We start from the raw sequence: 21,696 nt of genomic DNA on the forward strand, positions 1-21,696 counted from the left end.
GTATAATTCTGAGGCAGGCTTGTAGTGTCATTGAGAACCTTAATCTTCACACAAATAAAGGACTCTGCTTTATTTATGAACTATGGCCTAGTCTGCAGTCCTCCAAAGGCAAAGGGTAACATAGCTAAGACAAGGTAGCAACAAAGGAGTTTGGAGTTTAGAAAGAAAATAAGTGTTGCAACCAGTAAAATGTATAGCTACCACTTCCCCATGCTAGTCAATTTTTCAGAATTAGAAAGATGTATGTTTATCCCCCAAATTAGTTGGGCTAGAGAGGATAATGGGTAATAATATCCAAAGCAAGGTGAGAAAGGGCTGGCTGTGGCCCTGGTACTGGCCCAGTTCTGGCAATCCTAAAGATAATGACCCCCAAAGTTATGAAACCAAATATGAATGGCAAAGGGAAAAATATTTGTTTATCCATAACTTTCTGACCTTCTGCACTTTCAAAAGAATTTGGTGAAGAGGACTGCCTGGGATAGCAACAACACTAGGCAACCCATAGCTATCATACCCTATCTGCTCAAGGGGGCAGGTTTTATGTGTGAATAATGTATCCAGAAGTGTTTTTCTCCCATCTTGATTACAGTTGGGGTGGCTAGTAGTATTTGAAAAGGGCCTTTCCAGGCAGGGTAGTTTCCACTGGTTCACTGGAAATTCTTGATATTAAAGCCCAAAAGTCTAGTTTGTACTGCAGCCCCTGTGCTGTGGAGTTCTTTCATCATGCTTTGTAATTCTCTGATGTAGGAAACAACAGATGTACATTTCTGGAACAAACCACATTCTTGGGACTGTTCTTCATTTCAGAACTGCTTCTCAGGTTCCAAGAGCACATAGGAAAACACATTACAAATTCAACATAATTTAATACAACCTTCTAGCTCAAGCCTTATGGTTCTGATCTTATCAATAGATATAAGAAGAACATTAAATTAAGAAGACACAGTTCACCTGAAACTTCAGAGAATTTCAATTATTACACCATGAAGTTCTGAACTGGATAATAAGTCTTTCTTTTTCTTAAAATTTTTAGATAGATACTTTGAACAGGAAAATAATTTCACTCTCTTCAGAATTATCAATGCAATTTTACATGTAAAATTTTTAATCCAGTTTTGAAAACTATGTCACATCTCCCTTTAATTCCCCCTTATGAGAACAATATACCTACATTACTGTAAAAGAACCGGATTCTGAAGAATTTAATCTCAGAAATATAAATATATAACTACTAGTCGGGGTGGGGAAGGGGTAGCAAAACTAGGAAGTCATCAAATGCAGGTTGAGAACAGTAAAATCTGTCATATTTGCACGCCTTTATAGCAACCCAAATGTTTCAGTATTTGTCTATCAAATAATATCTATCTGTCATGTTAACAGAAGTTTTCTATGAAAGGAAAAAGGAAGGACAAGGTTATGATGTTATCAAGACCATCTCCTCAAGGGCACAAAATAACCTGAAATCACAACAGGGAAAAGTTCCTTTAACTCTGTTTTGATTCTAGGCTAAAGGGATAATTAACAGCCAATTAAGACTCCATATTGTTCACAGGGTAGCAAAAGCCAGAAAATTATCTAGGTGGGAAATTTTCCTATTGAAAAAGGAAGTAGCTCAATGGGAAATTGAGTCAAGAAGATCACCTTCGCAAGGCTGCCCTGTCAACTTTTTCTGAAGGGCAAACATCCATGTGTAGCAGTCTTCAGACTGCAGAATAAGGCAGCCCTGGATTACTGACTTTGCAATCTTATAAGTAGGCGTGAAATAAAAACCTCAAAACTACATCAAATTAAAGTCCCACAAGATTCCACCTTAAATAGTAAAACTTCATTAATCCTGTTAGGATATAATTATTGTGTGTATCTGATAATAATCATTAACTGTATTGGTTCAAATTCATACAATATTTATTATCAGATAGTTTTCATATATCAATAAATTCATAATTATTTATTTATTTATTATTTATATTTTTTTGTTATTTAAATACGCAACTCCTCCCTTAGTCTGCCCTGTAGATAGAATAAAGGAAGGGGAAGTACATCTAGCCATTTTATATGGCTTTCAGAGTACAGCTTGCCAGTAGGAGTTTTAAGTTCTAGAAAAGCTTTATCCTATCAAGTAAGTTGAAGGGAGACTTTATAGTAACCAGATTTAGGCATACATATGAAATCAACATGCAGGTATCCACAGGGGGTATAAGATGAAAGGCAATTACCACAGGAAATGGAGGAGAAGCAAGTTGGCTAAATGTTTGATAATTCAGACAAGCGGCACAAATATCACATTCTGGAGCTTTATATTAATACAGTGAACAATTCACACAGTTCAAAACTATAGCAAGTAGTTGGTTCAAAAATATATCTTCACTACATACTCATCATTAGAAGATATAATTTAATGATTTTCTAAATTATCTCAGATGAAACTCATTTATTATTTAAAATTTAACTTGTAAATGTCTCCACTGGCTAAGAGAGGTCCTGGTTCCTTAAAATGCAGCACTAGAGTTTCACAACATGATGCCAGTAAAAGCTGGTAAGATTTTATCCCAAGGAATGACACAAAGATCTCCTATAAAGATGTGGCTATTCTTTTCTCTCAACAGTGAGCTATTATCATTATTATTATTTTCCAATTTAAAACAAAATATACCCTATTAAACAATTAGCAGTTTTCAAACATATAGTAATATCAGAAATATTTATTTTATTTTTAGTTATTTTTTAAGTTTTTTTCTTTTTTTTAATTAATTTATTTGTTTTCACTTTCCAACTATCACTTCCATAAGTCTTAAATTTTCTCCTGCTCCCTCCCCAAATTTTCTCCTGCTCCCTCCAAGACAGCATGCAATCTTATACGGGTTCTACACATACATTCTTATTAAACACATTTTTACATTAGTCATGCTGCATAGAATTAAAACGAATGGGAGAAATCATGAGAAACAAAACAAAATAAAACATAAAAGAAGAGAAAATAGTCTGTTTCATTCTGCATTCTGATTCCATAGTTCTTTCTCTGGATGTGGATGGCATTTTGCATCGAGTCCGTTGGGAATGTTTTCGGTCTTTGCATTGCTGTGAAGGGCTAAGTCTATCAGAAACAGTCCTCACATACTGGCTGTTACTGTGTGTGATGTTCTCCTGGTTCTGCACATTTCACTCAGCAGCAGTTCATGTAAGTCTTTCCAGGTTTTTCTGAAGTCTGCCTGTTCGTCATTTCTTATAGCAAAATAGTATTCCATTATATTCATATGCCACAACTTGTTCAATCATTCCCCAATTGATGGGCATTCTCTCAATTTCCAGTTCTTGGCCACCACAAAAAGAGCTGCTATAAATATTTTTGTACATGTTGGACCTTTTCCTATGTTTTATGATCTCTTTGAGATACAGTCCTAGAAGCGATACTGCTGGGTCAAAGTGTATGCACATTTTTATAGCCCTTTGGGGATAGTTCCAAATTGCTCTCCAGAATGGTTGGATCAGCTCACAGTTCCACCAACAATGAATTAGTGTTTCAACTCTGCCACATCTTTTCCAACATTTATCCTCTTCCTGTTTTATCATGCTAGCCACTCTATCAGAAACATTTGTAATTTAATAACATTCAGATTAAAAGAGGAAGTAATTTGCCTTAACAACTGTTCTCAGGCTTCATAATACAAAAGGAAATTTTGCATACTCGGTATTAAGTATTTAAAACATGAAACTTATTACTAGTCAGATGACAATAATTCAATGGAATGTATTTTAAATTATCTTACAAAGAAAATCATTCATCCTATTTCCTTTGGCATTTTACTAATCATATCCAATGACATCTAAAACCCAGTACAGAGCTATCCCATATGAAATAATTAAAGTCAATTAAAGAAGTAACAATAGTTCACTTATATAGTGCTTACTACATGCCAGACTTTTCTTTTCTAGTTCTTAAAGATTACTTTAAAAAAATTCAGTGATGAATTATTTTCTATAGTACTTTAGAATGTTTATATTATGATTTCTCAGTCATTACTTGAACCACTCACTAATTTATGTTATAAGGCAGTTACAAACAGTAAAATTAGTAAAAATTAACAAAACTAAAGTCTTTCCCTTTAGGAGACTAGCTTAGAGGAAAATACAGCCCACTGAATATTTAATAGTTTTTAAAAAAAAATCCTGTTATCTTTTAGCAACCCAATTCATAAGATACAAAACTTTTTTTGCCAAATCACATCAATTTAATTGATTTCAAAGTAACCATTCACTGCTTTAAACTTTCACAGACTAAGTTCTTTCATATGGTCAACAAGGATATGTTAACTTTACCAAGCACTGTGGATCACAGTTCTTGTTGAGGGGGAAGGAAGTTGTCCTCAAACCTATTATTAAATCATAAGAATTCTACATTTTAAGACAAAAGGACTTTTGTTATTACAATTTTTGAAAGACTGTCATATTCATTTTAATTACTCAACAGGGAGGTGGACTAACAGTATTTCACAATAACTTAGAAAAATTTCACATAGCAGCATGTAATTAAAAGCACACTCTTCTGATTAAAAGAGAATTCTTGGTTCTAATCACATGTGATATTCTCTCCACAATATAAGAAAAATTAGAAGCCTGAAGAATATCACAATTGCTTTGTTTTATTTTTTAAATATAACATCAAACTTCTCAAATTTTATCTATGCAGTTGTATAAAATCTTAAGTTATCCTTCTTAGAAAATCATTCATGTTGTTATCTTCGACATGTCATTTAATCTAAAACTCAATAACAATATTTAACATTTTTCCAGTGCCCACTGTGCTAAGCACCTTAAAATCATGTTATTGCTCTAACAATCCTAGGAGGCTGGTGCTATTATTTATTATCCCCTTTACACATAAAGAAAACTGATTCTCTAATATGCCACAATTATAATGTAGTTTCAGAACAAAATTTTGATAAGATCAAATCTATATTTATAATCCCCAATGAATACATTTAAATCTCAATTTTCCAAGAGCCCACTGTTTTCAGTTAACTTTTGCTTTAATTTTTCAAAATTTAATGTTTTAAATATTTATTAGAAAGTTTCTTAATCCCCCAAATTGACAAGTGATGCTGAAACTATAATTGCTGACAATGAACAATAAATATCACATTCGTTCTAATTAAAACAATTAATGAAAATTAAACTATGTAGCTTTGACTGGAATATACTAGTGTACTGATACAAAATATTTGATGTTTAAACAGACTGTTATATCAATTTTACTAACTCTGATAATGAAACTAATTGTCATTCTTTTTGGGCTACAAATTAGATTTTATCAAATGATCAAAAATGATTTGTATTAACCTAATGTCACCTCATAAAATGTCTGTTTGTTTTAGCACACAAGACAATGTGGCAAGGAACAACCTGAAATAATCTGGGGGAAAAAGTTTTCCTCTCTCTCAAAACTTCTGTATTTTGTGCTAATATTTATAAGCCATATACTCCTTTTAATTTGATCTTTTGTAATCTGAACATCCTCCACATAAAGTGAACACACAATTGACTCCTGTATTCTCCTACAATGCTATGTTCTTGTTTATCTTAAATAATTGTTACCCTCTTATAGCCTTACTTCTACTTAAATACAATTTTGAACTAATTGCACTTCCACTGATTTCAGCACAAGTTTACAACATGTCTAGTTTACCTAAACAATTCATTTAAAACACAAGGGTAGTATTAAATTTCACTTACTTTTCAGCTACTTCTTGGTTTTTTAAATAAGTTTTCTTCTTGCTGTGTAATACTGCAAACTATGAGAATTCATTACTTCCAATTTCCTTTTTTTCTAATCGGTAAAATCACCTTTCCTTTTTACGCTGATAAAGTGGTTACTCCCTGAGAGTGAAAAAAGCAGATTTTACAAAATCAGGCAAGCCACAATTTGGAGATTTATAGTAGAAGAAACAACCTTTGGTTTCTAGGTGATAATATTACTTTTCTGCAATTGGGAACAAAGATTCCTGTCTTCTTATCTGTGTCTTTTGTCTGCCCTCCATCCCTACTTGGCTGTAGCCAAAAATGTGAGAGGAAAAACTCTTTTTAAAGGCTTTTTAAAAGTTCTGCAGAAAGTTTTGATTTGGGTACCATTTTTCTTTGTCTGATCACACTGCAGGAAAAGGTTGGTTTAATTATCAAAACAGAAACAGACATGTAGATATATTTGCTGGCAAGATTTTCTTCCTTTCTTAAACAGAGAATACCCTATATCCAGAAGAGAGTCTCAGCTCTGATACAGCTCTACATCATGCTGACTAGATTTCCCCATTCAGAGTGCCACTCTATTTTCCTGACAAGTTTCAGCAGAAGGAAGTCAGTGTGTTATCACACACACACATGCACATGCACACTGGAAAAGCACTTAGCAAAATCTTTCTCTTTAGCTTTCAGTAAAGATGAGGAAGCCTAGTCCCTGCTAGTAGGGGAAGTTAGTAGCACTTCACCCTTCTAGACTCTTTGCTAATTGCTGCATCAATAAGAGAAAACAAAGAGCAAAAATCTTTTAGTGCTCTTTTTTTCCCAGCGGTCCTCTAGATTACCCCCAATCAAACTAGATAAAGAGAAAGAGGAAAAGAAAAAAGATGACTTCCACAGTCAAAATAGGAGAAAGAGAAGATCCCCTAAGTCTCCCCAATCAAAACAGATAAAGGGAGAAAAAGACTTTCCCATTCAAGATAGTACAAAGGGAAGGTTCCCTAGGGTTTAACTGCGCTCAGAGAAAATTGGGATTGGACTTAAAAGTAAATTTCACTTTTTCCAAAGTTGTAGTATGAATGATAGCAGAACAAGCCATTGCTCACAATGTTCCACGCCAGAGTCAAAGCACAGGAAATCCTTGTTCCATTAATGCCTATAACTATGAGAATGAAGGAGACTGAACTTTGCATGAAAGGTGTTTCTTCAATGGGACTTCAGAAATGGAGGAGCTGTCTCTGGTTCTGAAAAAGGTGAACTCTAAAACCAATCCCCATACAAAGTGCTGAGAGGCACTTCTTAATTTCTACATCTGTGTGGGTACAAAAAGTCAAATTGATATTTGTTTTATACTACATGGTTAAAACTTATATAATAACTGATTCAGTAAGATGAAAAAGAAAATCCTAACAGAGCAAAGGAGAGTCTGCCATGGACCACAGATTAGTAAAATGGCAGTTAATGAAATTACCATTTTAGCAACTAGATCTATAGAACTCTTTAATGAGTAGAATTATCTGTTTGATTGAACGGCAGAGTGGTTCAGGAATTTGACAGTGAAACCATGACATTTTCCCCCTGTATCGTAATATTATCTATGTAGTAGATAAGCTGTATACCAGGCAGTTGTAATTCATTCAAATGTTCAGCCACAATCCTATGACAAATAGTAAGGCTATGCAGATATCCTTGTGGCAAGTGGGTGAAAATATATTGTCTGCCCTTCCAAGTGAAAGCAAACTGGTCCCATTGTTTAGAATCTATTGGGATAGTAAAGAAAGTATTGGTTAAATCAATAACTGAATACCAAACCCCATCATATATCTGGATCCTTTATATTAATCTGGAATTTTGCTAAAAAACAGCCATTTATGTTCTTTGATCTAAAGTTGGACAGATATCTCAAGAAGGCCAAAAACATAAAGAAAGGTCTGACATATACTATTCATAGAAGTAAAAAAAAAAATTAGAAACTAAGAAGATGTTCATTAACAGAAATGTTTAAACAAATTGTGGTACCTGAATCAATGCAATATTACTGTGTTGTAAGAAATGATGAATTTGAAGAATTCCAAGAAGCATGGGAAGGCTTACTTGACTCAATCAGAGTGAAGTAAGTAGAACCAAGTAAAACATGTGTGACCACAACAAAGTCAGTAGAAAGAACTGCAGCAACATAAATCCCCAAACTAAACCCTGTTTGATTACAATGACCATGTTTGGGCCTAAAGAAGTTAAGAAAATGTACTTCTTTGCAGAGGTGAAAGATTATGCATGTGTAACATATACTATTAGACTTGAGTGATGCATGGGTTTACTAATGCTGAACTATTTTTTTTTCTCTGTTAATGTTATAGGAGATGGTGTAAGGATAACAATGGCTTAAGTAACTCCATCTTTTTAACAGGATTCTAGTTCAGTAGTTTTTCAGTTGTTTCCAAGTCATTTGGGACCTCATTTGGGGTTTTCTTGGCAAAGATACTAGAGTGGTTTGCCATTTCCTTCTCCAGACCATTTTACAGATGAGGAAGTTGAGGCAAAGAAGGTTAAGTGACTTGCCCAAAATCACACAGGTAGTAACTGAGGCCAGATTTGAATTTAGGAATATGAGTCCTCCTACTCATAGGTGCACTATCTACACCTGGGTGCCCTAACTGGATTCCATTCTGTGATCAATTTGCTTTTTTTCTAATAAGAAAAACATCTTGGTGGCTTAGCTTGGTAAACAACATGTGTATACCTCAAACCTGGAAAACCACACACACACCCTCAGATAACCATTAGGTTGTCTTTGACCCTCTTCTACCATGCCCCAGTTGGCTATCTTGAAGCCTTACTGCAACCCTGGAATTCACACATTGGAAGTGAACTCTGCCCCTCCAGTCTTTCCCTCAAATTGGATGACTCCTTCAAGAAGTTTGATTTAAGGAGGGCTCCCAAACTAGTCATGTCTCATTCCTTTCAGGGCTTCACTGTGGACTTCCTTCACCATCCCTCCCCCTCCCCACCCCCCTGGGCACTGGTTACCTTTTCCTTTCTTCCCAGTTTTACAGTTTCTTTTAATGGTGTAGCCTTTCCCCATTAAAATTTAAATTCCTGGAGGACAGAGACTGTTTTTCTACTATTATTATTTCCAATAGAGCTATCTTCAGTCGTCCTAATCTACATCTTCCACTGGATCTAGATGGCCCCAGAGGAGAGAGTGAGGCTGGTGACTTTGCACAGGCCTCCCTCACTTAAATCCAATTCACTTCCAAGTCATGGTCTCACCTTCCTTATGTCATGGTCCTCTTCAAAAACAAAGGACAAAACACAATCTGTGAGTAGTAGTAACTGCCCACTGGAGAACCAAATAGCTAGTTCCAGTTGGGCAATGCAACTCCTTCCTTTCTTCCTTCCCTCCTTTTTTCCCTCCCTTCCTCTTTCTCTCCTTCTGTCCACATAGGGTATCATATACTTACCTGTAGGTGCTCTGCCTGAAGGAATATAAATGTTGATCATTGAAACCTCGTAAGATATCTTGAGGTTTAAGGGCTAGATTTCTTAAGGACCATCCCTTAAACCCAAATCATTCTGACTCTCCTTACTTGCTCTTATCTGTGTCATTCCATTTTCCATCTGACTCTCATAGATTGACCAACAATAGGTTCCAGCCCAAGCCTCACTTTGTCATTTGTTTGGGCTGTGATTGGCTCAGAATGAGTGTAAATGACAATTGTTTCTGTTTTGGCCAGAAACTCTGAGTGTCTCCCCTCCCAAACTGATTTGACTAAGTAAAAGATGCCATTCTTTGCCTCATTTCTTACCTAGCTTTAATCACTGAATGGGCATTGCCTCAGTCATACTGAGACCTCTTAATGACCTAAGCTTAAAAAGGTCAAGGTGTAGCCAGGCTCATCTCCAGTCATCCTGATCGATATCTTGCCACTGGACCCAGATGGCTTCAGAGGAGAAAGTGACTTTGTACAGCCCTCCTTCACTTCAATCCAATTCACTTGCATGTCATGGCCTGAGCTCCCTGATGTCATGGTCCTCTTCAAGAATAAAGGACAAACAAGTATTCCCAGTGCTTATCACAGTTTCTGGCATATATTAAGAACATAATAAATGTTTATTTTAAAAAATGAAAAAACAACTTAGTCATAAGCTTAGGTAACAAAACTACCAAATATATATCCTTGTAAACTAATTAAGTAATTGATCACTCATCAGAAATTAGGTATAATCAATTGCCCTTGGCTAGAACAATAAAAAAATCCCCAGGAATCCTTCATTGACAGACAACCTGCTAACTTGGAGGTTCAAACATTATTCTCTACTTGCTCAAAAGCAGGGATTGATGTGATGTGCCAGACACCTGGGAAGGAGATATATGGCTTTGGGAGCACTAATATGGACAAGTTTACCCAGACCTTTAGGAATTAGGTAGGTGGTTTGTCCCTAGAGTCAATGTTTATATGCTGTTTATCAATAAACAATATCAATCCACTAGTGGGTATCTAATTTGTATACTATCAATCCTATTATCAAATGTAACAGTAAGTTGGTTTTACACATGCACCATACATTACAGAGGGTTTGTTGGGTGGGGAAGCAGAAAGGTTATATTTGGAAGGTGACACAGAAACAAAAGTTAGCAATACAATTTTTTTTTAAGTAAGAAGGGGAATTGGATGCCTTGTGAGGCAGTTCTCATTACCATTAAGGATTCTTTTTTTTAATGAGAATTTAGATAGAAAATAAACTAACTCGCTAAATAGCTAACAGCTTATCTCCAGAAGAATGATGGAATAGTAGAAATAGCACTTTTTTAATCTAGTTTGGCCCTCTCACTTTACAGAGGAGGAAATAGATCTAGCAAGGCAAAGTAAGTACTGTGGTTCAGTGCCAAGTAGATAATAAGTAGAAAAGCTGGAACTCAGACCCATTTCTTCTGATTCAAAGACCAATGCTCTTTTGAAACTATCTGCCTTTCTCTTCTCCACTCCTCAAAGTACTTTAATACTTCCAAGGACATGTGATTTATCATTGTGAATACTCTCTTCACCAGTGCAGATCATAAATCAAACGTCTGTGACCAAAAAAATAAATCTGTTTTGGCCAGAAACCCTAGTGACCAACCATCTATTGATGGGTTTTTCCATACTCAACTAGGTCCTTCCTCAGAACACAGACACTATGTGTCATCTCTGGGCCAGTACCTGAAATCTTTCCAGATTGGTAGTTTCTGACAAAACTTGTAATCAGCTGTCATGGCTGACCTTAATATTAATTGATTTAAATAAAATTAAATCATAAACATCAAACTGGGATTCCACTGCAATGGTGTAGAGGAAAAAGAGCTGGACTCAGAGTCAGGGGCCTGTATTCCAATGGAGTTCAGCTAACAAATACTGGTATTTTTGTTTCATGGGTTGCCATAGATGAAGCATTCATCACCTCCTGGCAAGTGTACTGGTAATGAACACCTTCATCTTTAAGGCGCTCCTTGGAAAACGTAGTTTGTTACTGAGACTGTACTTGAAACTTTTTTTTTTAAGCATTGTATAACCTTCCAAATCTTGTACTGGAAGACACTGAAAATCCAAGGTTGCTTCTTTGCATCAGTCCTGGCACTTTGGGCTAGGTATACTTATGATCTTGGAACTTAGAGGTGGAGGGAATGTTAAAGATAATTTAGTCTATCCCCTTCATTTTATCGAAAAAGAAAATGGAACAGGGAAAGGGATAAACCCCCACTCCTCATTCAGTGACTGGAGACTGGGGGTTCAACGCAGCCATTAGCATATTTTAGAACTGGAAGGGACCATCATGTCCATCTAGCGCAATATCGCAGATAAGGAAAAGATCCCAGCAGCAACGGCCTCGACCAGACCCCTTCAGATATCCGCACTGGTCCGACCAGAAGGACAGCAAAGTGAACTGAACCGCCGGGCAGGTGCTGAAGATCTCCCAACAGGGGTCAAATGCCCACTGCTCGGGGCCCGGGCAGAGGAGCCCAGGCGTGCACGTGGCTCTCAGCGCCAGGTCACAGGGTACTTGGCACAGCTGCCCCGGGGCACGCGGCGGCGCCTCTCGCCGTCCGTTCTGCACCAGAAGGATTTCAGGGCACAGGTTGGAGGCGCGGACAAGCCCCTAGGGGGATGATCTGGCCCAACCTCCTCATGCTACAGCGGAGGACCCCGAGGCCCACGGCGGGCAGGGCCTCGCCCCAGGCCCCGGGCAGGGAGCGGAGAGGTGGGAATCTGAAGGCGGTCCGCAGTCCGGCGCCCTGGGGGCCTGCTCCTGGCTGCCCCGGGGGCACTCCCCTCTCCAGGTGTGCCCGTCTCCCCCTCGCCCAGGAGGGTGCAGGTTCTCGGGAACCTGAAGACCAGCGCGGCTCCCAGAATAGCCATTGTTCGGCTTCCGGACACGTGAGGTCGGAGGGCGGGCAGGTTTGGCGGACTGAGCCAAGCATCAGGCGGCCGGCCGCTGCCTGTCCCGCTCTTCCGCCCGGATGGTCGTCGCCTGCCCCTCACAAAAATGGCGGGAAGGAAGGGGGGCGGTTCGGCTCCTCCCCCGAACCAAAGAAAAGTGGAGTCGCAGGAGGCGGGTCCCACGCCCGTTCGGGACCAGCGGAAGTGACGCGGGCAGGAGCCAGGCTCCCGGTGCCCGGGCCGCAGGCCGCGCTGTGTGCGGTGGCGATGAGACCGCTCCGGTGGCCGGCCCTGCTGCTGCCGCTGCTGCTGCTGATGCCGGGGGCAGAGCCGTTCGAGCCCATCACCGTGGGCATCGCCCTCGGGGCCGCCTCGGTCCTCACCGGCTACCTGTCCTACCCGAACTTCTACTGCCGCTTCGTGGAGTGCTGCCGCGAGGAGGAGCGGTTCAACGCCTCCGGTAGCGGGCCGGGGCCGCGCTGGGGCCGGGGCGGCGGGGTCGAGCTCGGGGATCCCGGGGAGGGCGGCGGGAGTGGGCGGGGGGATCCCCGAGCCGGGACGGATCTTTGAACTTCAGCGTGGGGTGGGATCTCGGGCCCCAGTGGGGGTCGGTGGGAGCGGGGAGGACGGGGGAGCGACCCCACGGGCGGCCCGAGCGCCAAAGGGGTAGGGGTGTCGCTGGGGCACGCCGAGTGGAGGAAGGGGCGAGGAGGAGACGTGCAGCTCGTCGCTTAGGACGAGGGTCTTTTAGCTTGGGCAGGCACCGGGAAGGTGTGGATTGGAGCCGCCGGGTAAAAATGAACCCCCGCGGGACGGGACCGCCTCGCTGGGCGGGTTACCGTGGGCGCCTTTTCCACCGTTCCGGCTCTTATCTCAGCTTGGCCCTCGGCTTCAGGTTGCAGACTGCAGAGCCGTAGCTCGGTATTACCCTAACGGACGGGAGCTCAGATAAGCACCTGCGTTGTAGACGTGCCGAGAACCTGACGTGGTAGCGTTTGCGAGTGATACTTAGTGCCCCGGCCTCTCCTCCAGCCCCCTCCGTCCGTGCCAGGCTTGGGAAGCTTTGGGGATAAGAACCCTCGTGGAACCTGGTCCAAAGGGAACCGTTGCAGGGGCCCAGGAGAGGTGCAGTTGGAGCAGCCCTGTGCAGAGCATTCTTCGAGAAAAACTAGAAAGAGGTCTGAGTGCTTTGTCTTAGGATGAAGCTGGCTAACGTGAATGAAGGCTTGTGGAAAGCACTACCGAAAGTGGAGATAGTCACAGAGTGACTCTGAATGTGTTTATTAAAAAGTGGCTTTATTTAGCATGCGTAGTTGGGCTTTTATCAGAAACCCTCCTAAGTCATTTACTTTTACTTGCTAACCTTGGCCAAGAATCCCAAGTAAAAGCTGAGCCCCTTGTCGTCATCCTGATGTTTAATATGGATCTCTCCCTCTTTTTTTTTCTGGGGTGGCTCATTCAGCACTGAAGTTAGATTTAGAAGAGAAACTGTTTGGACAGCACCTGGCTAGAGAAGTGATTCTCAAAGCATTGACTGGCTTCAGGAACAACAAGAATCCAAAGAAAGCGCTGACTCTCTCTTTGCATGGCTGGGCTGGCACAGGCAAGAACTTTGTCAGTCAGATTGTGGCTGAAAACCTTCACCCAAAAGGACTCAAGAGTAACTTCGTCCACCTGTTTGTTTCCACTCTGCACTTCCCCCATGAGCAACAGATAAAACTGTATCAGGCAAGAGAATTGATTGCTTTCAGATCCACAGGTGCTCTAAATTGAATGTTGGCAGTCTGCTGACTCACTGCTTCTTCACTGCACTACCCCTGTCCTCCTTTGAGATCTGCCTTTCCTAGCCTGTTGAGTGAAACTCTTGTTGTCCCTGACCCTTTTGTGTTGGGTTTTTTTCTATTCTCTTTATGAAACTGACTTGGCTACTTTTTTTCATTTCATTTCTTTGAAATTGTCCATTGTTAAACTTTAACTTGTGTGTTTGTATTCTGTTGTGAACAGAAATTAATAACTTCCCTTAGTTCTTCCTTGTAAGAAATAGAAACTTAACTGAAAATGAAAGTGCAGTTACAAAGTCTTACCACAACATTCTTTAAGAAATAGAAACCAAAATGATAGAGGAATTTGGAAAAGAAAACTGCTCTTCTTCCAGATCTTTTCCTAATATTGGTAGGTTAGCAAAAATAAATGAATGTGCCTTTTTAATATAATCTCCTGGGGTGGGGGAAAGATCTTTTGAAATGTTGCTGTCTTTCATTTAGGGCATGAGGGTAGGACTTTTAACTTTGCCTTTTACTTAATGGCCTCAAAGTAAGCAAATGTTAACTTAGCCATTTCATAAGATGTTATCTCCTTCAGCCTGTGAATCTGTAAAAAGTTACTTTTGTGATTTTGGTCAAGCCATTTTAATTCTCTGGGCTTCAGTTGACCTCTTTTTAAAATAAAAAGATTAGATAAGGTGTCTGAGGTACTCCAACTCTAAATTGTAGAGTGCTTTGTTGGAGTCCTACCTATTTATTCATGTTGACTTTTTGCTTACTGGGAGTTTTTGTTCCTAGACAAGATCACAATTGATTTCTCACTAAAAGTGAATTTTTAAAAATGGACTTTTTCTTCTTCATGAATTCAGATCTGGCCTCACACACTTCCTAGCTGTGTGATCCTGGGCAAGTCACTTAACCCTGTTTACCTCAATTCCTCGTCTGTAAAATGAACTGGACAAGGAAATGACAAACTACTCCAGTATTTTTGCCAAAAAAACCTCTGATAGGGTCACAAAGAGTCAGACATGACTGAAGAACAAATGAATGACAACAGATTTCCCCTTTCTCTATCTGTCTTCTTGAAAAGTACATTCAGGGTGTTATTTTGGTGAATAAATCACCATGCTCTTGAACTTCCTCTGTCTATCAGTGGGATTGGGTAAAACACAGTATTTCTGTCTTTTCAAATTAAACAGGTTGCTCTCCATAGACAAGGTTTAGTAAAGCCATTATAAAGCAGAAAGCTTGTGAATATTTCTTCCAGGAAAAAAGTTGGCAGTTTGGACTGAACTTGTAATCAGGAACTAACCTCTGCTGATATCTAGCTCTGTAACCTTCAACTAATAATGCAGCCTATCTGAACCTCAGTTTCCATATCTACTATAGTAGAATGGGAAGAATAACACTTATATTACTTACCTCAGAATGTCAAGTGTGATCATGTATATGAAACACTTTGTAAACCTTTCTGAGCACAGAGAGGCATCCTCTAAAGGACCAAGTATGTGGAGCTTGAGTCAGAAGTGCATTCACACCTATTGGTTATTAACTTGTCTTCAGCAAGTCACTCAGCTAACCTCTCTGAACCACGATTTCCCATCTGTAAAATGAGATAACACCAGCTTTAGTATTTGCCTCCTACAGTTGTGAGGTTCACATGAGGTAATCTTTTAAAACACTTGGCAAAGCTTTAGAGCACCATGGCAACAAGAGCTCTGGATGGTAAGAGTCAAGAGTACTCTTCCTTCTAAGTCACGCCTCCAACCCATTCCCCTCCCTTTGCCCCTCACCTCCCATGCAGGGTCTCAGATGACCTTTTTTCCCTTGGTACAGGATCAGCTGCAGAAGTGGATTCGGGGCAATGTGAGTGCATGCGCAAGATCTGTTTTCATATTTGATGAAATGGATAAACTGCACCGTGGGCTCATTGACGCCATCAAGCCATTCCTAGACTACTATGAGCAAGTCGATGGAATCTCTTACCAGAAAGCCATCTTCATCTTCCTCAGGTTAGGATGTGGTGGAGAGATTTGTCTTGTCATTCTTTTGGTGCGTAGCATGGTACTCAGCTGTAAGGGAGGCGCTGAACTTTCTTCTTTATTCCATAAGTGCTGAGACTAGGGCCTCTCTGCCTTAGTGTAGTCCACATTCAATTTTACATTGACATTCTGTGAGAGAAGATTGAGCTGATTAAACTGAACACCCTCTTTGTGCCACTATTATGGTCCAAGGTATGGGAAATAGAAAGTCATAGGAATATAGACTTAGAGCTGGAAGATACCTCCAGTCATCAAATCCAGCTCCATTTTACAGATGAGGAAATAGACCCAGAAAGAGTCAAGGACTTGCCCATGGTTAGAACGATGGCAGAGCTAATATTTGAACTGTGGCCTCTTATTTTAAGATCTAGTGCTCCTCTCTTACGTTAGGCTTCTGTAACATTTCAGTGGAATTTTTGTCATGAATTAATATTATATCATAAGCTCATATTAACATTGTGATGAAGGGGCAGGGTTACTTGCCTACAAAAGAAGTCTAACATGTAGATAAATAGTGATTATTTACATAACAGAAAGTTGTGGGGCAAGGGAGAGGGGGTGTATGGAGTATTTTAGTTTCTTGCTTTACCAAATGTCTTGTAGTAGGACTCCTGAATACACACATATGACTTGATAAATAAGAATTTACAGTTTGTCGGAGAACAACATGACACATACCTCTACCAAAAAATTACATTGAAGAGAAAATTTCAGCTTTGACACTTGATAAAACCAAGCCTTGAATAAATTTGACGTCCTGGGCCTGACGACTGAGCTTCCGAACATCCAGGACATTTGTACTAAGCCAGGTCTTTTTAAGTGAATTAAGGGGGAAACTGCCCCGTCAACAATTAAATTGTAAATAGGTATTTATGAACTGCCTACCCTGTATAAGTTGTCATTAAGGGTTAGAAAAGAAATTAAAGATATAGGCTCTACACTGTAGTATTCTACATAGAAATAGAGAGTAAGATACACACACACACACACACACACACACACACACACACACACACACACATATCTATTTGTGTTTAATGGTAGCCATGTCTAAGGCAGGGAGTGTGGGGGAGGGAAGAAAAACAATTTACTTAATAATTTTGTTGTATATTTGAAAGGCATAGCAAGTCGTATATAGTAGATTTGCACTTTCATGTGCAATCATCTTTTTTAATTGTACGATGTTATGTAAATGCTTGTTTTATTCCATAAATTAAAAATTAAAAAAAGAGGAAGAAAGGGGAAAAGAAATAGAGAATAAATAGGCTCCTGTGGATGGAGACTGAGTCTTTCACAGCATCCAGCAGAGGACATTATATATATTAACTGCTTTGTAAATGTTTGTTGAATGAAAAATAAACAACAGAACAGCCCCCTCCCCCTTAATTATAAAAGTCGTTGTTTTATGCTGGGTTCTAAAAATAACATTGCTTTAAGCCTTTCTTCTACTTCACCCCACCCCTCCATCCCCAAAACTTAGCAATGCAGGGGGTGATCTTATAACCAGAATGGCCCTGGATTTTTGGAGGGCAGGAAAAAAGAGGGAAGACATTCAGCTCAAAGACTTGGAGCCTATACTGTCTCTAGGAGTCTTCAATAACAAGAACAGTAAGTATGCATAGCTTCCTTTGACTTAGCTAAAACCCTTCTCTTCACACAGATTTCTTTTTTGTCTATGAAATTCTACTGTTGCACTTGGTTTGATTACCTCCCCTTTTGTGTGAAGCTGAATCAGCATTCTTGCTTTTTATCCATGGATGCAATAAACACTTCTTGAGAACCATTTGATGCTGCACATATATGCAAGTTCTTTCATTAGTCAGTGAAAATATTTCTAGGATCATAGAACTTTAGAGCTGATTTTAGAGCTTGGGGATTATCATTTTATAGAGAAGGAAATGAGCCTAGAGAGGTGACATGACTTGCCCTCCACATCATAAAGAGCCAATAGCCAGTCAAATCAGGATTGAATCTCAGATTCTTGGATACACAAACCAGAGGCTGATCAAAAACATCACACTTTCAGTTACTTGCATCTTTTTTCTCTCACTGACCTCTTTAATAACTTGACAAATGAAAAATTATGTATAAAATCTACCACTGGGTGAAGAAGGAAATGCTGTGATCAGAATTGAAATGTTCTAATAGGAGTAACTGAAGAAGGTTTAATATATTGTTACCTTTTGCAGGTGACATCACTAATATTCAAATTCATTGCTTTTTTAAAGGCTATTTATTTAAGACAGGGAGAGGACCTGTGATTTCATTGGCATAAGGAATTCCCGGCTAAGAAAACTCTATCAATGTAGGTTGTCATTTCCTGCAACCTACTGTCATAGAGAATTGCTTAGGGTTCTGAGAGGCAGTATGTGTCAGAGACGGGACTTGAACTCAGGTCTGCTTTGCTTTGAAGCTGTCTCTTTGTCCACTACTCTGCCTCTCGTGGGGAGTTCTACCCCATTGTCTAATCATCAGGTTGGTTCTGGGTTCTCAAAGGCTGTCAGCAAAGAATAAACTCTGGAAGGTCCTACAAAGATGGAAATAGAGAATGGAGCCAGTGATGGACTGGGTCTCTTATTTGTTGTCCAGCCAAAATAAATTTGGAATGGCTCATCACCAGTTTATTCATAGAGTGATGATTTTTCTACTGCAGCAATCCTTCAGTTACAGAGAGCATATTGTTCTTCTCTCTCCTAGTGCTAAAATTACAGATCTTTGTGGTATTGAAGAATTATTCATGAGAGATCAACCACAGCTTGATTGTCATTCTTCCTTGATTTTCATGTAACCCAATTGTGATTTGTTTCACAGGTGGCTTGTGGCACAGTGGCCTGATAGGCAAGAGCCTCATTGATTACTTTGTTCCATTTCTACCCTTGGAGTATAGACATGTGAAAATGTGTGTGAGGGCAGAGATGAAATCAAGGGGTTTTACTGTAGATGAAGAAGTTGTCACAAGAGTGGCCGATGAAATGACATTTTTCCCAAAAGAAGAGAAGATCTACTCTGATAAGGGCTGCAAGACAGTGCAGACAAGGCTAGATTTTCACTGAGCTCTCACTACAAGAGAGGCGACCAAAAGATGCAGCCAACCAGGCCCTACCTTTCAGAAGCACTTTTGAAGACCCTTTTCAGGAGTCTGCGCGTTTGCACTTACTGACTTTTAGGAAAGGTAGCTTTCTAAGAAGAGTGGATTTTAAAAACATATCACAAAAGAACTTTGCAGCCCAACTGTTAATTTTCAGTTGAAGATGGAACTTGAAAAATGCCACTCAAGCTCATCATCCCTAACATTGCCAAAAGTGGCCTTTACAGATATTTGTGTTTGTAAAGTGACTCCATAACACCTGCTCTGTATCAGAATTACTGTCTTAACTGAAGGGAGTTCCTTGGGGCTGGCCCTGATACATACCTCCAGGTAACATTAGGTGTCCACCTGAAGAATTTTAGGTTGAATTAATTCTGTTTACTTTCTGCTCTTTACACTTACAACATTTATTACTTTCAACAATGATCATTTAAAATCTAGAGTGCTCCACAACTACAAAGTATACTAGGTGAGAGTATGTGGCCACGTGCACCTAAACCTTTTGAGCTCAATGAGTTGTGCCATTGAGAGAACTTATCTTATTTCCTAATCAGCCCATAGTATTAACTTAGGAGTGTTTCCAGAGTGGAGGACAGGATCTCTTTGACCTTTTAGTTTGTCCATTCCTCCTCCTGTGGTGACGTGGAGCATTTGAGGTCACTTAATGCAAACAAGGCCTATTGATCCAGTGCCCTGTTCATGATGCTCTCAAACACTTTTTCTGGTCAGAAGACTACACTGTACCTCTAAACTTGTACCTAACATCCCTGAAATATATCACAGAACTCTGTTATCAAAGTCAAATCACTTTGGGACTAATATGGTTCTGAAATTAGGTCACTCATTCTAGGAGTCAAATGCTTCTGTTACAGCTTATGTAAGGGTCAATCTTGAATTTGGTCCTTACAACTCGAGTGTGAAATGCATAAGATTTGTTCATTAATGGTGGATAACTCCTACCTCAATTGAACATTCAAGTGACATGTCACTGAAAGGTTGTTATTGTACATAATAAACTGGTATTTTCACTGGTATATTTTTATAACTCTGAAATACATCTATGAGAGGTGTGAGACACTGCTTATTTGATGTGAGAAGGTATAGAATGGAGTTATAGTTTATCCCCTTCTCCATACATATTCTTAAACTCAAGTGTAGTTGGATTCTTATTACTAACTTTGTAGTAATATGAATAAAACTAAGATCTGATGTGGCTGGTTATGGTCTGCATTGCCATGGGAACCTGACTCCTATTGATTCCCCTGCGTGGACTGAGTTGGTTGCCTCTTTGAGGAAAGTAAGAAAGTCTTTTTTATTCTAGTACATGTGGGTACTGTAGTTGCAGTGCAACTGGTTAATCGTGCAGCCTTTTTATACATAAGAGAAAGTTATAGAATGAATATTTTTATATGTTAAAGGATTGGAAAAATTTTAAAGCACCAAACTTAGTCCTTTAATAAAATTACCCCCAGGATGGTACTTTCTACATTTTTAACACATATTCTCAAATTGGAACAGTTGGCTACTTTTATCACCTTGTGGGTGCTTGGTCAGGTGGTGACTTGTTTATTCTGATGCAATAAACCCAGCACATTACTAACCTTAGGCCTTTGGACTGTTGTTTCTGATTTACAGCTTTGAAAACCTGTAAGTAATTGTCCTTTCCCCTGTCCCTCTGCCCTGTGGTTTTGTGTTCCCTTAAAAGATGTGAATTAAAATTTTAAACTATGAATAAAAATAAATCAAAACTGAAATTTTGTCATTTGATATATAATGTCCTCCTTTCAGTAGTTGTTGTTTAGCAATTTTTAACAAAAAGTACTTGCTTACTAGTTCTTTAATTAAATTCACAATTTTGATGAGATGCTTTCATGTGGATTGCTGCTGCCTGGGAAAAAACAACTTTGGATTTATTTTGCGTTCTAAAGGTCTATAAGTTTGGAGATTAAAGGTTGCATTGTTTCCTAACAGCCCAGTAATACTAGGCAGACTCACCATACCTAAGATGAGTGTAAAGCTTGTTTTCATTCACACAGAGTCAGTGGATTGGGAAATTAGAATTGTTACATCAGAACTTGCAGAGCCTTTTTCTAGATAAGATATTCCTAAAGCTCTTTGCAAACACTAAAGTGCTATACAAATGCTATTAGTAGGAGAAATGTTTAACAGCAAAGAAAATGTGTGAAAACCTAGTGAAAAACTTGAAGCAGATTATTGATGTTTCTTCATGTCACAATAATTGTTATAAAGCACTGTCTTTTACAAAGCATTTTTGTCATATCTTCCTAAGAACAGATTATCCTTTTTCACAGAAAAGGAAATAGGCTCAGGTACGTGAAATGCTATTAAGTACCAAAGTCTGCATTCAAACCAGCCTTAGAACTCCCAGGTCTTCCCACTCCACCATGCTGCCTCTTTAGCCATATATACAATTCAGAAACTAGAAATTATGTTGTTGGATATAAAAGCCCTCCTGAATTCAGGCATTACCTCTGTGCTGATCTGAGATCTGCACTGCTGTTTTCAAATATTTGAAGGGCTCTTCAGTGTGATTTAGCAGGAAAAGTACTGGCTTTGGTGTCCAAAGATCCAGGTCTGAATCCCAGTTCTATTACTTAAGGGCCTGCACGACCTTGGGCAAGTTACATCCCCCCACC

The 21,696-nt window shown here is 39.4% G+C and overlaps 1 protein-coding gene across 1 annotated transcript; it reads left to right on the forward strand.

Annotated features, from left to right (window-relative positions):
- The first annotated feature begins 11,263 nt into the window (after positions 1-11,263).
- Positions 11,264-20,793, forward strand: LOC140519562 (torsin-1B-like). Its single transcript, XM_072632705.1, has 5 exons — positions 11,264-12,606; positions 13,609-13,874; positions 15,746-15,921; positions 17,432-17,559; positions 18,763-20,793. The coding sequence occupies exons 1-5, from the start codon at positions 11,697-11,699 to the stop codon at positions 19,002-19,004; spliced, it is 1,722 nt and encodes a 573-aa protein (XP_072488806.1). The 5' UTR covers positions 11,264-11,696; the 3' UTR covers positions 19,005-20,793.
- Positions 20,794-21,696: the final 903 nt, after the last annotated feature.

Source organism: Notamacropus eugenii, chromosome 1, assembly GCF_028372415.1.
Source record: "Notamacropus eugenii isolate mMacEug1 chromosome 1, mMacEug1.pri_v2, whole genome shotgun sequence".
NCBI classification, from domain to species: domain Eukaryota; kingdom Metazoa; phylum Chordata; class Mammalia; order Diprotodontia; family Macropodidae; genus Notamacropus; species Notamacropus eugenii.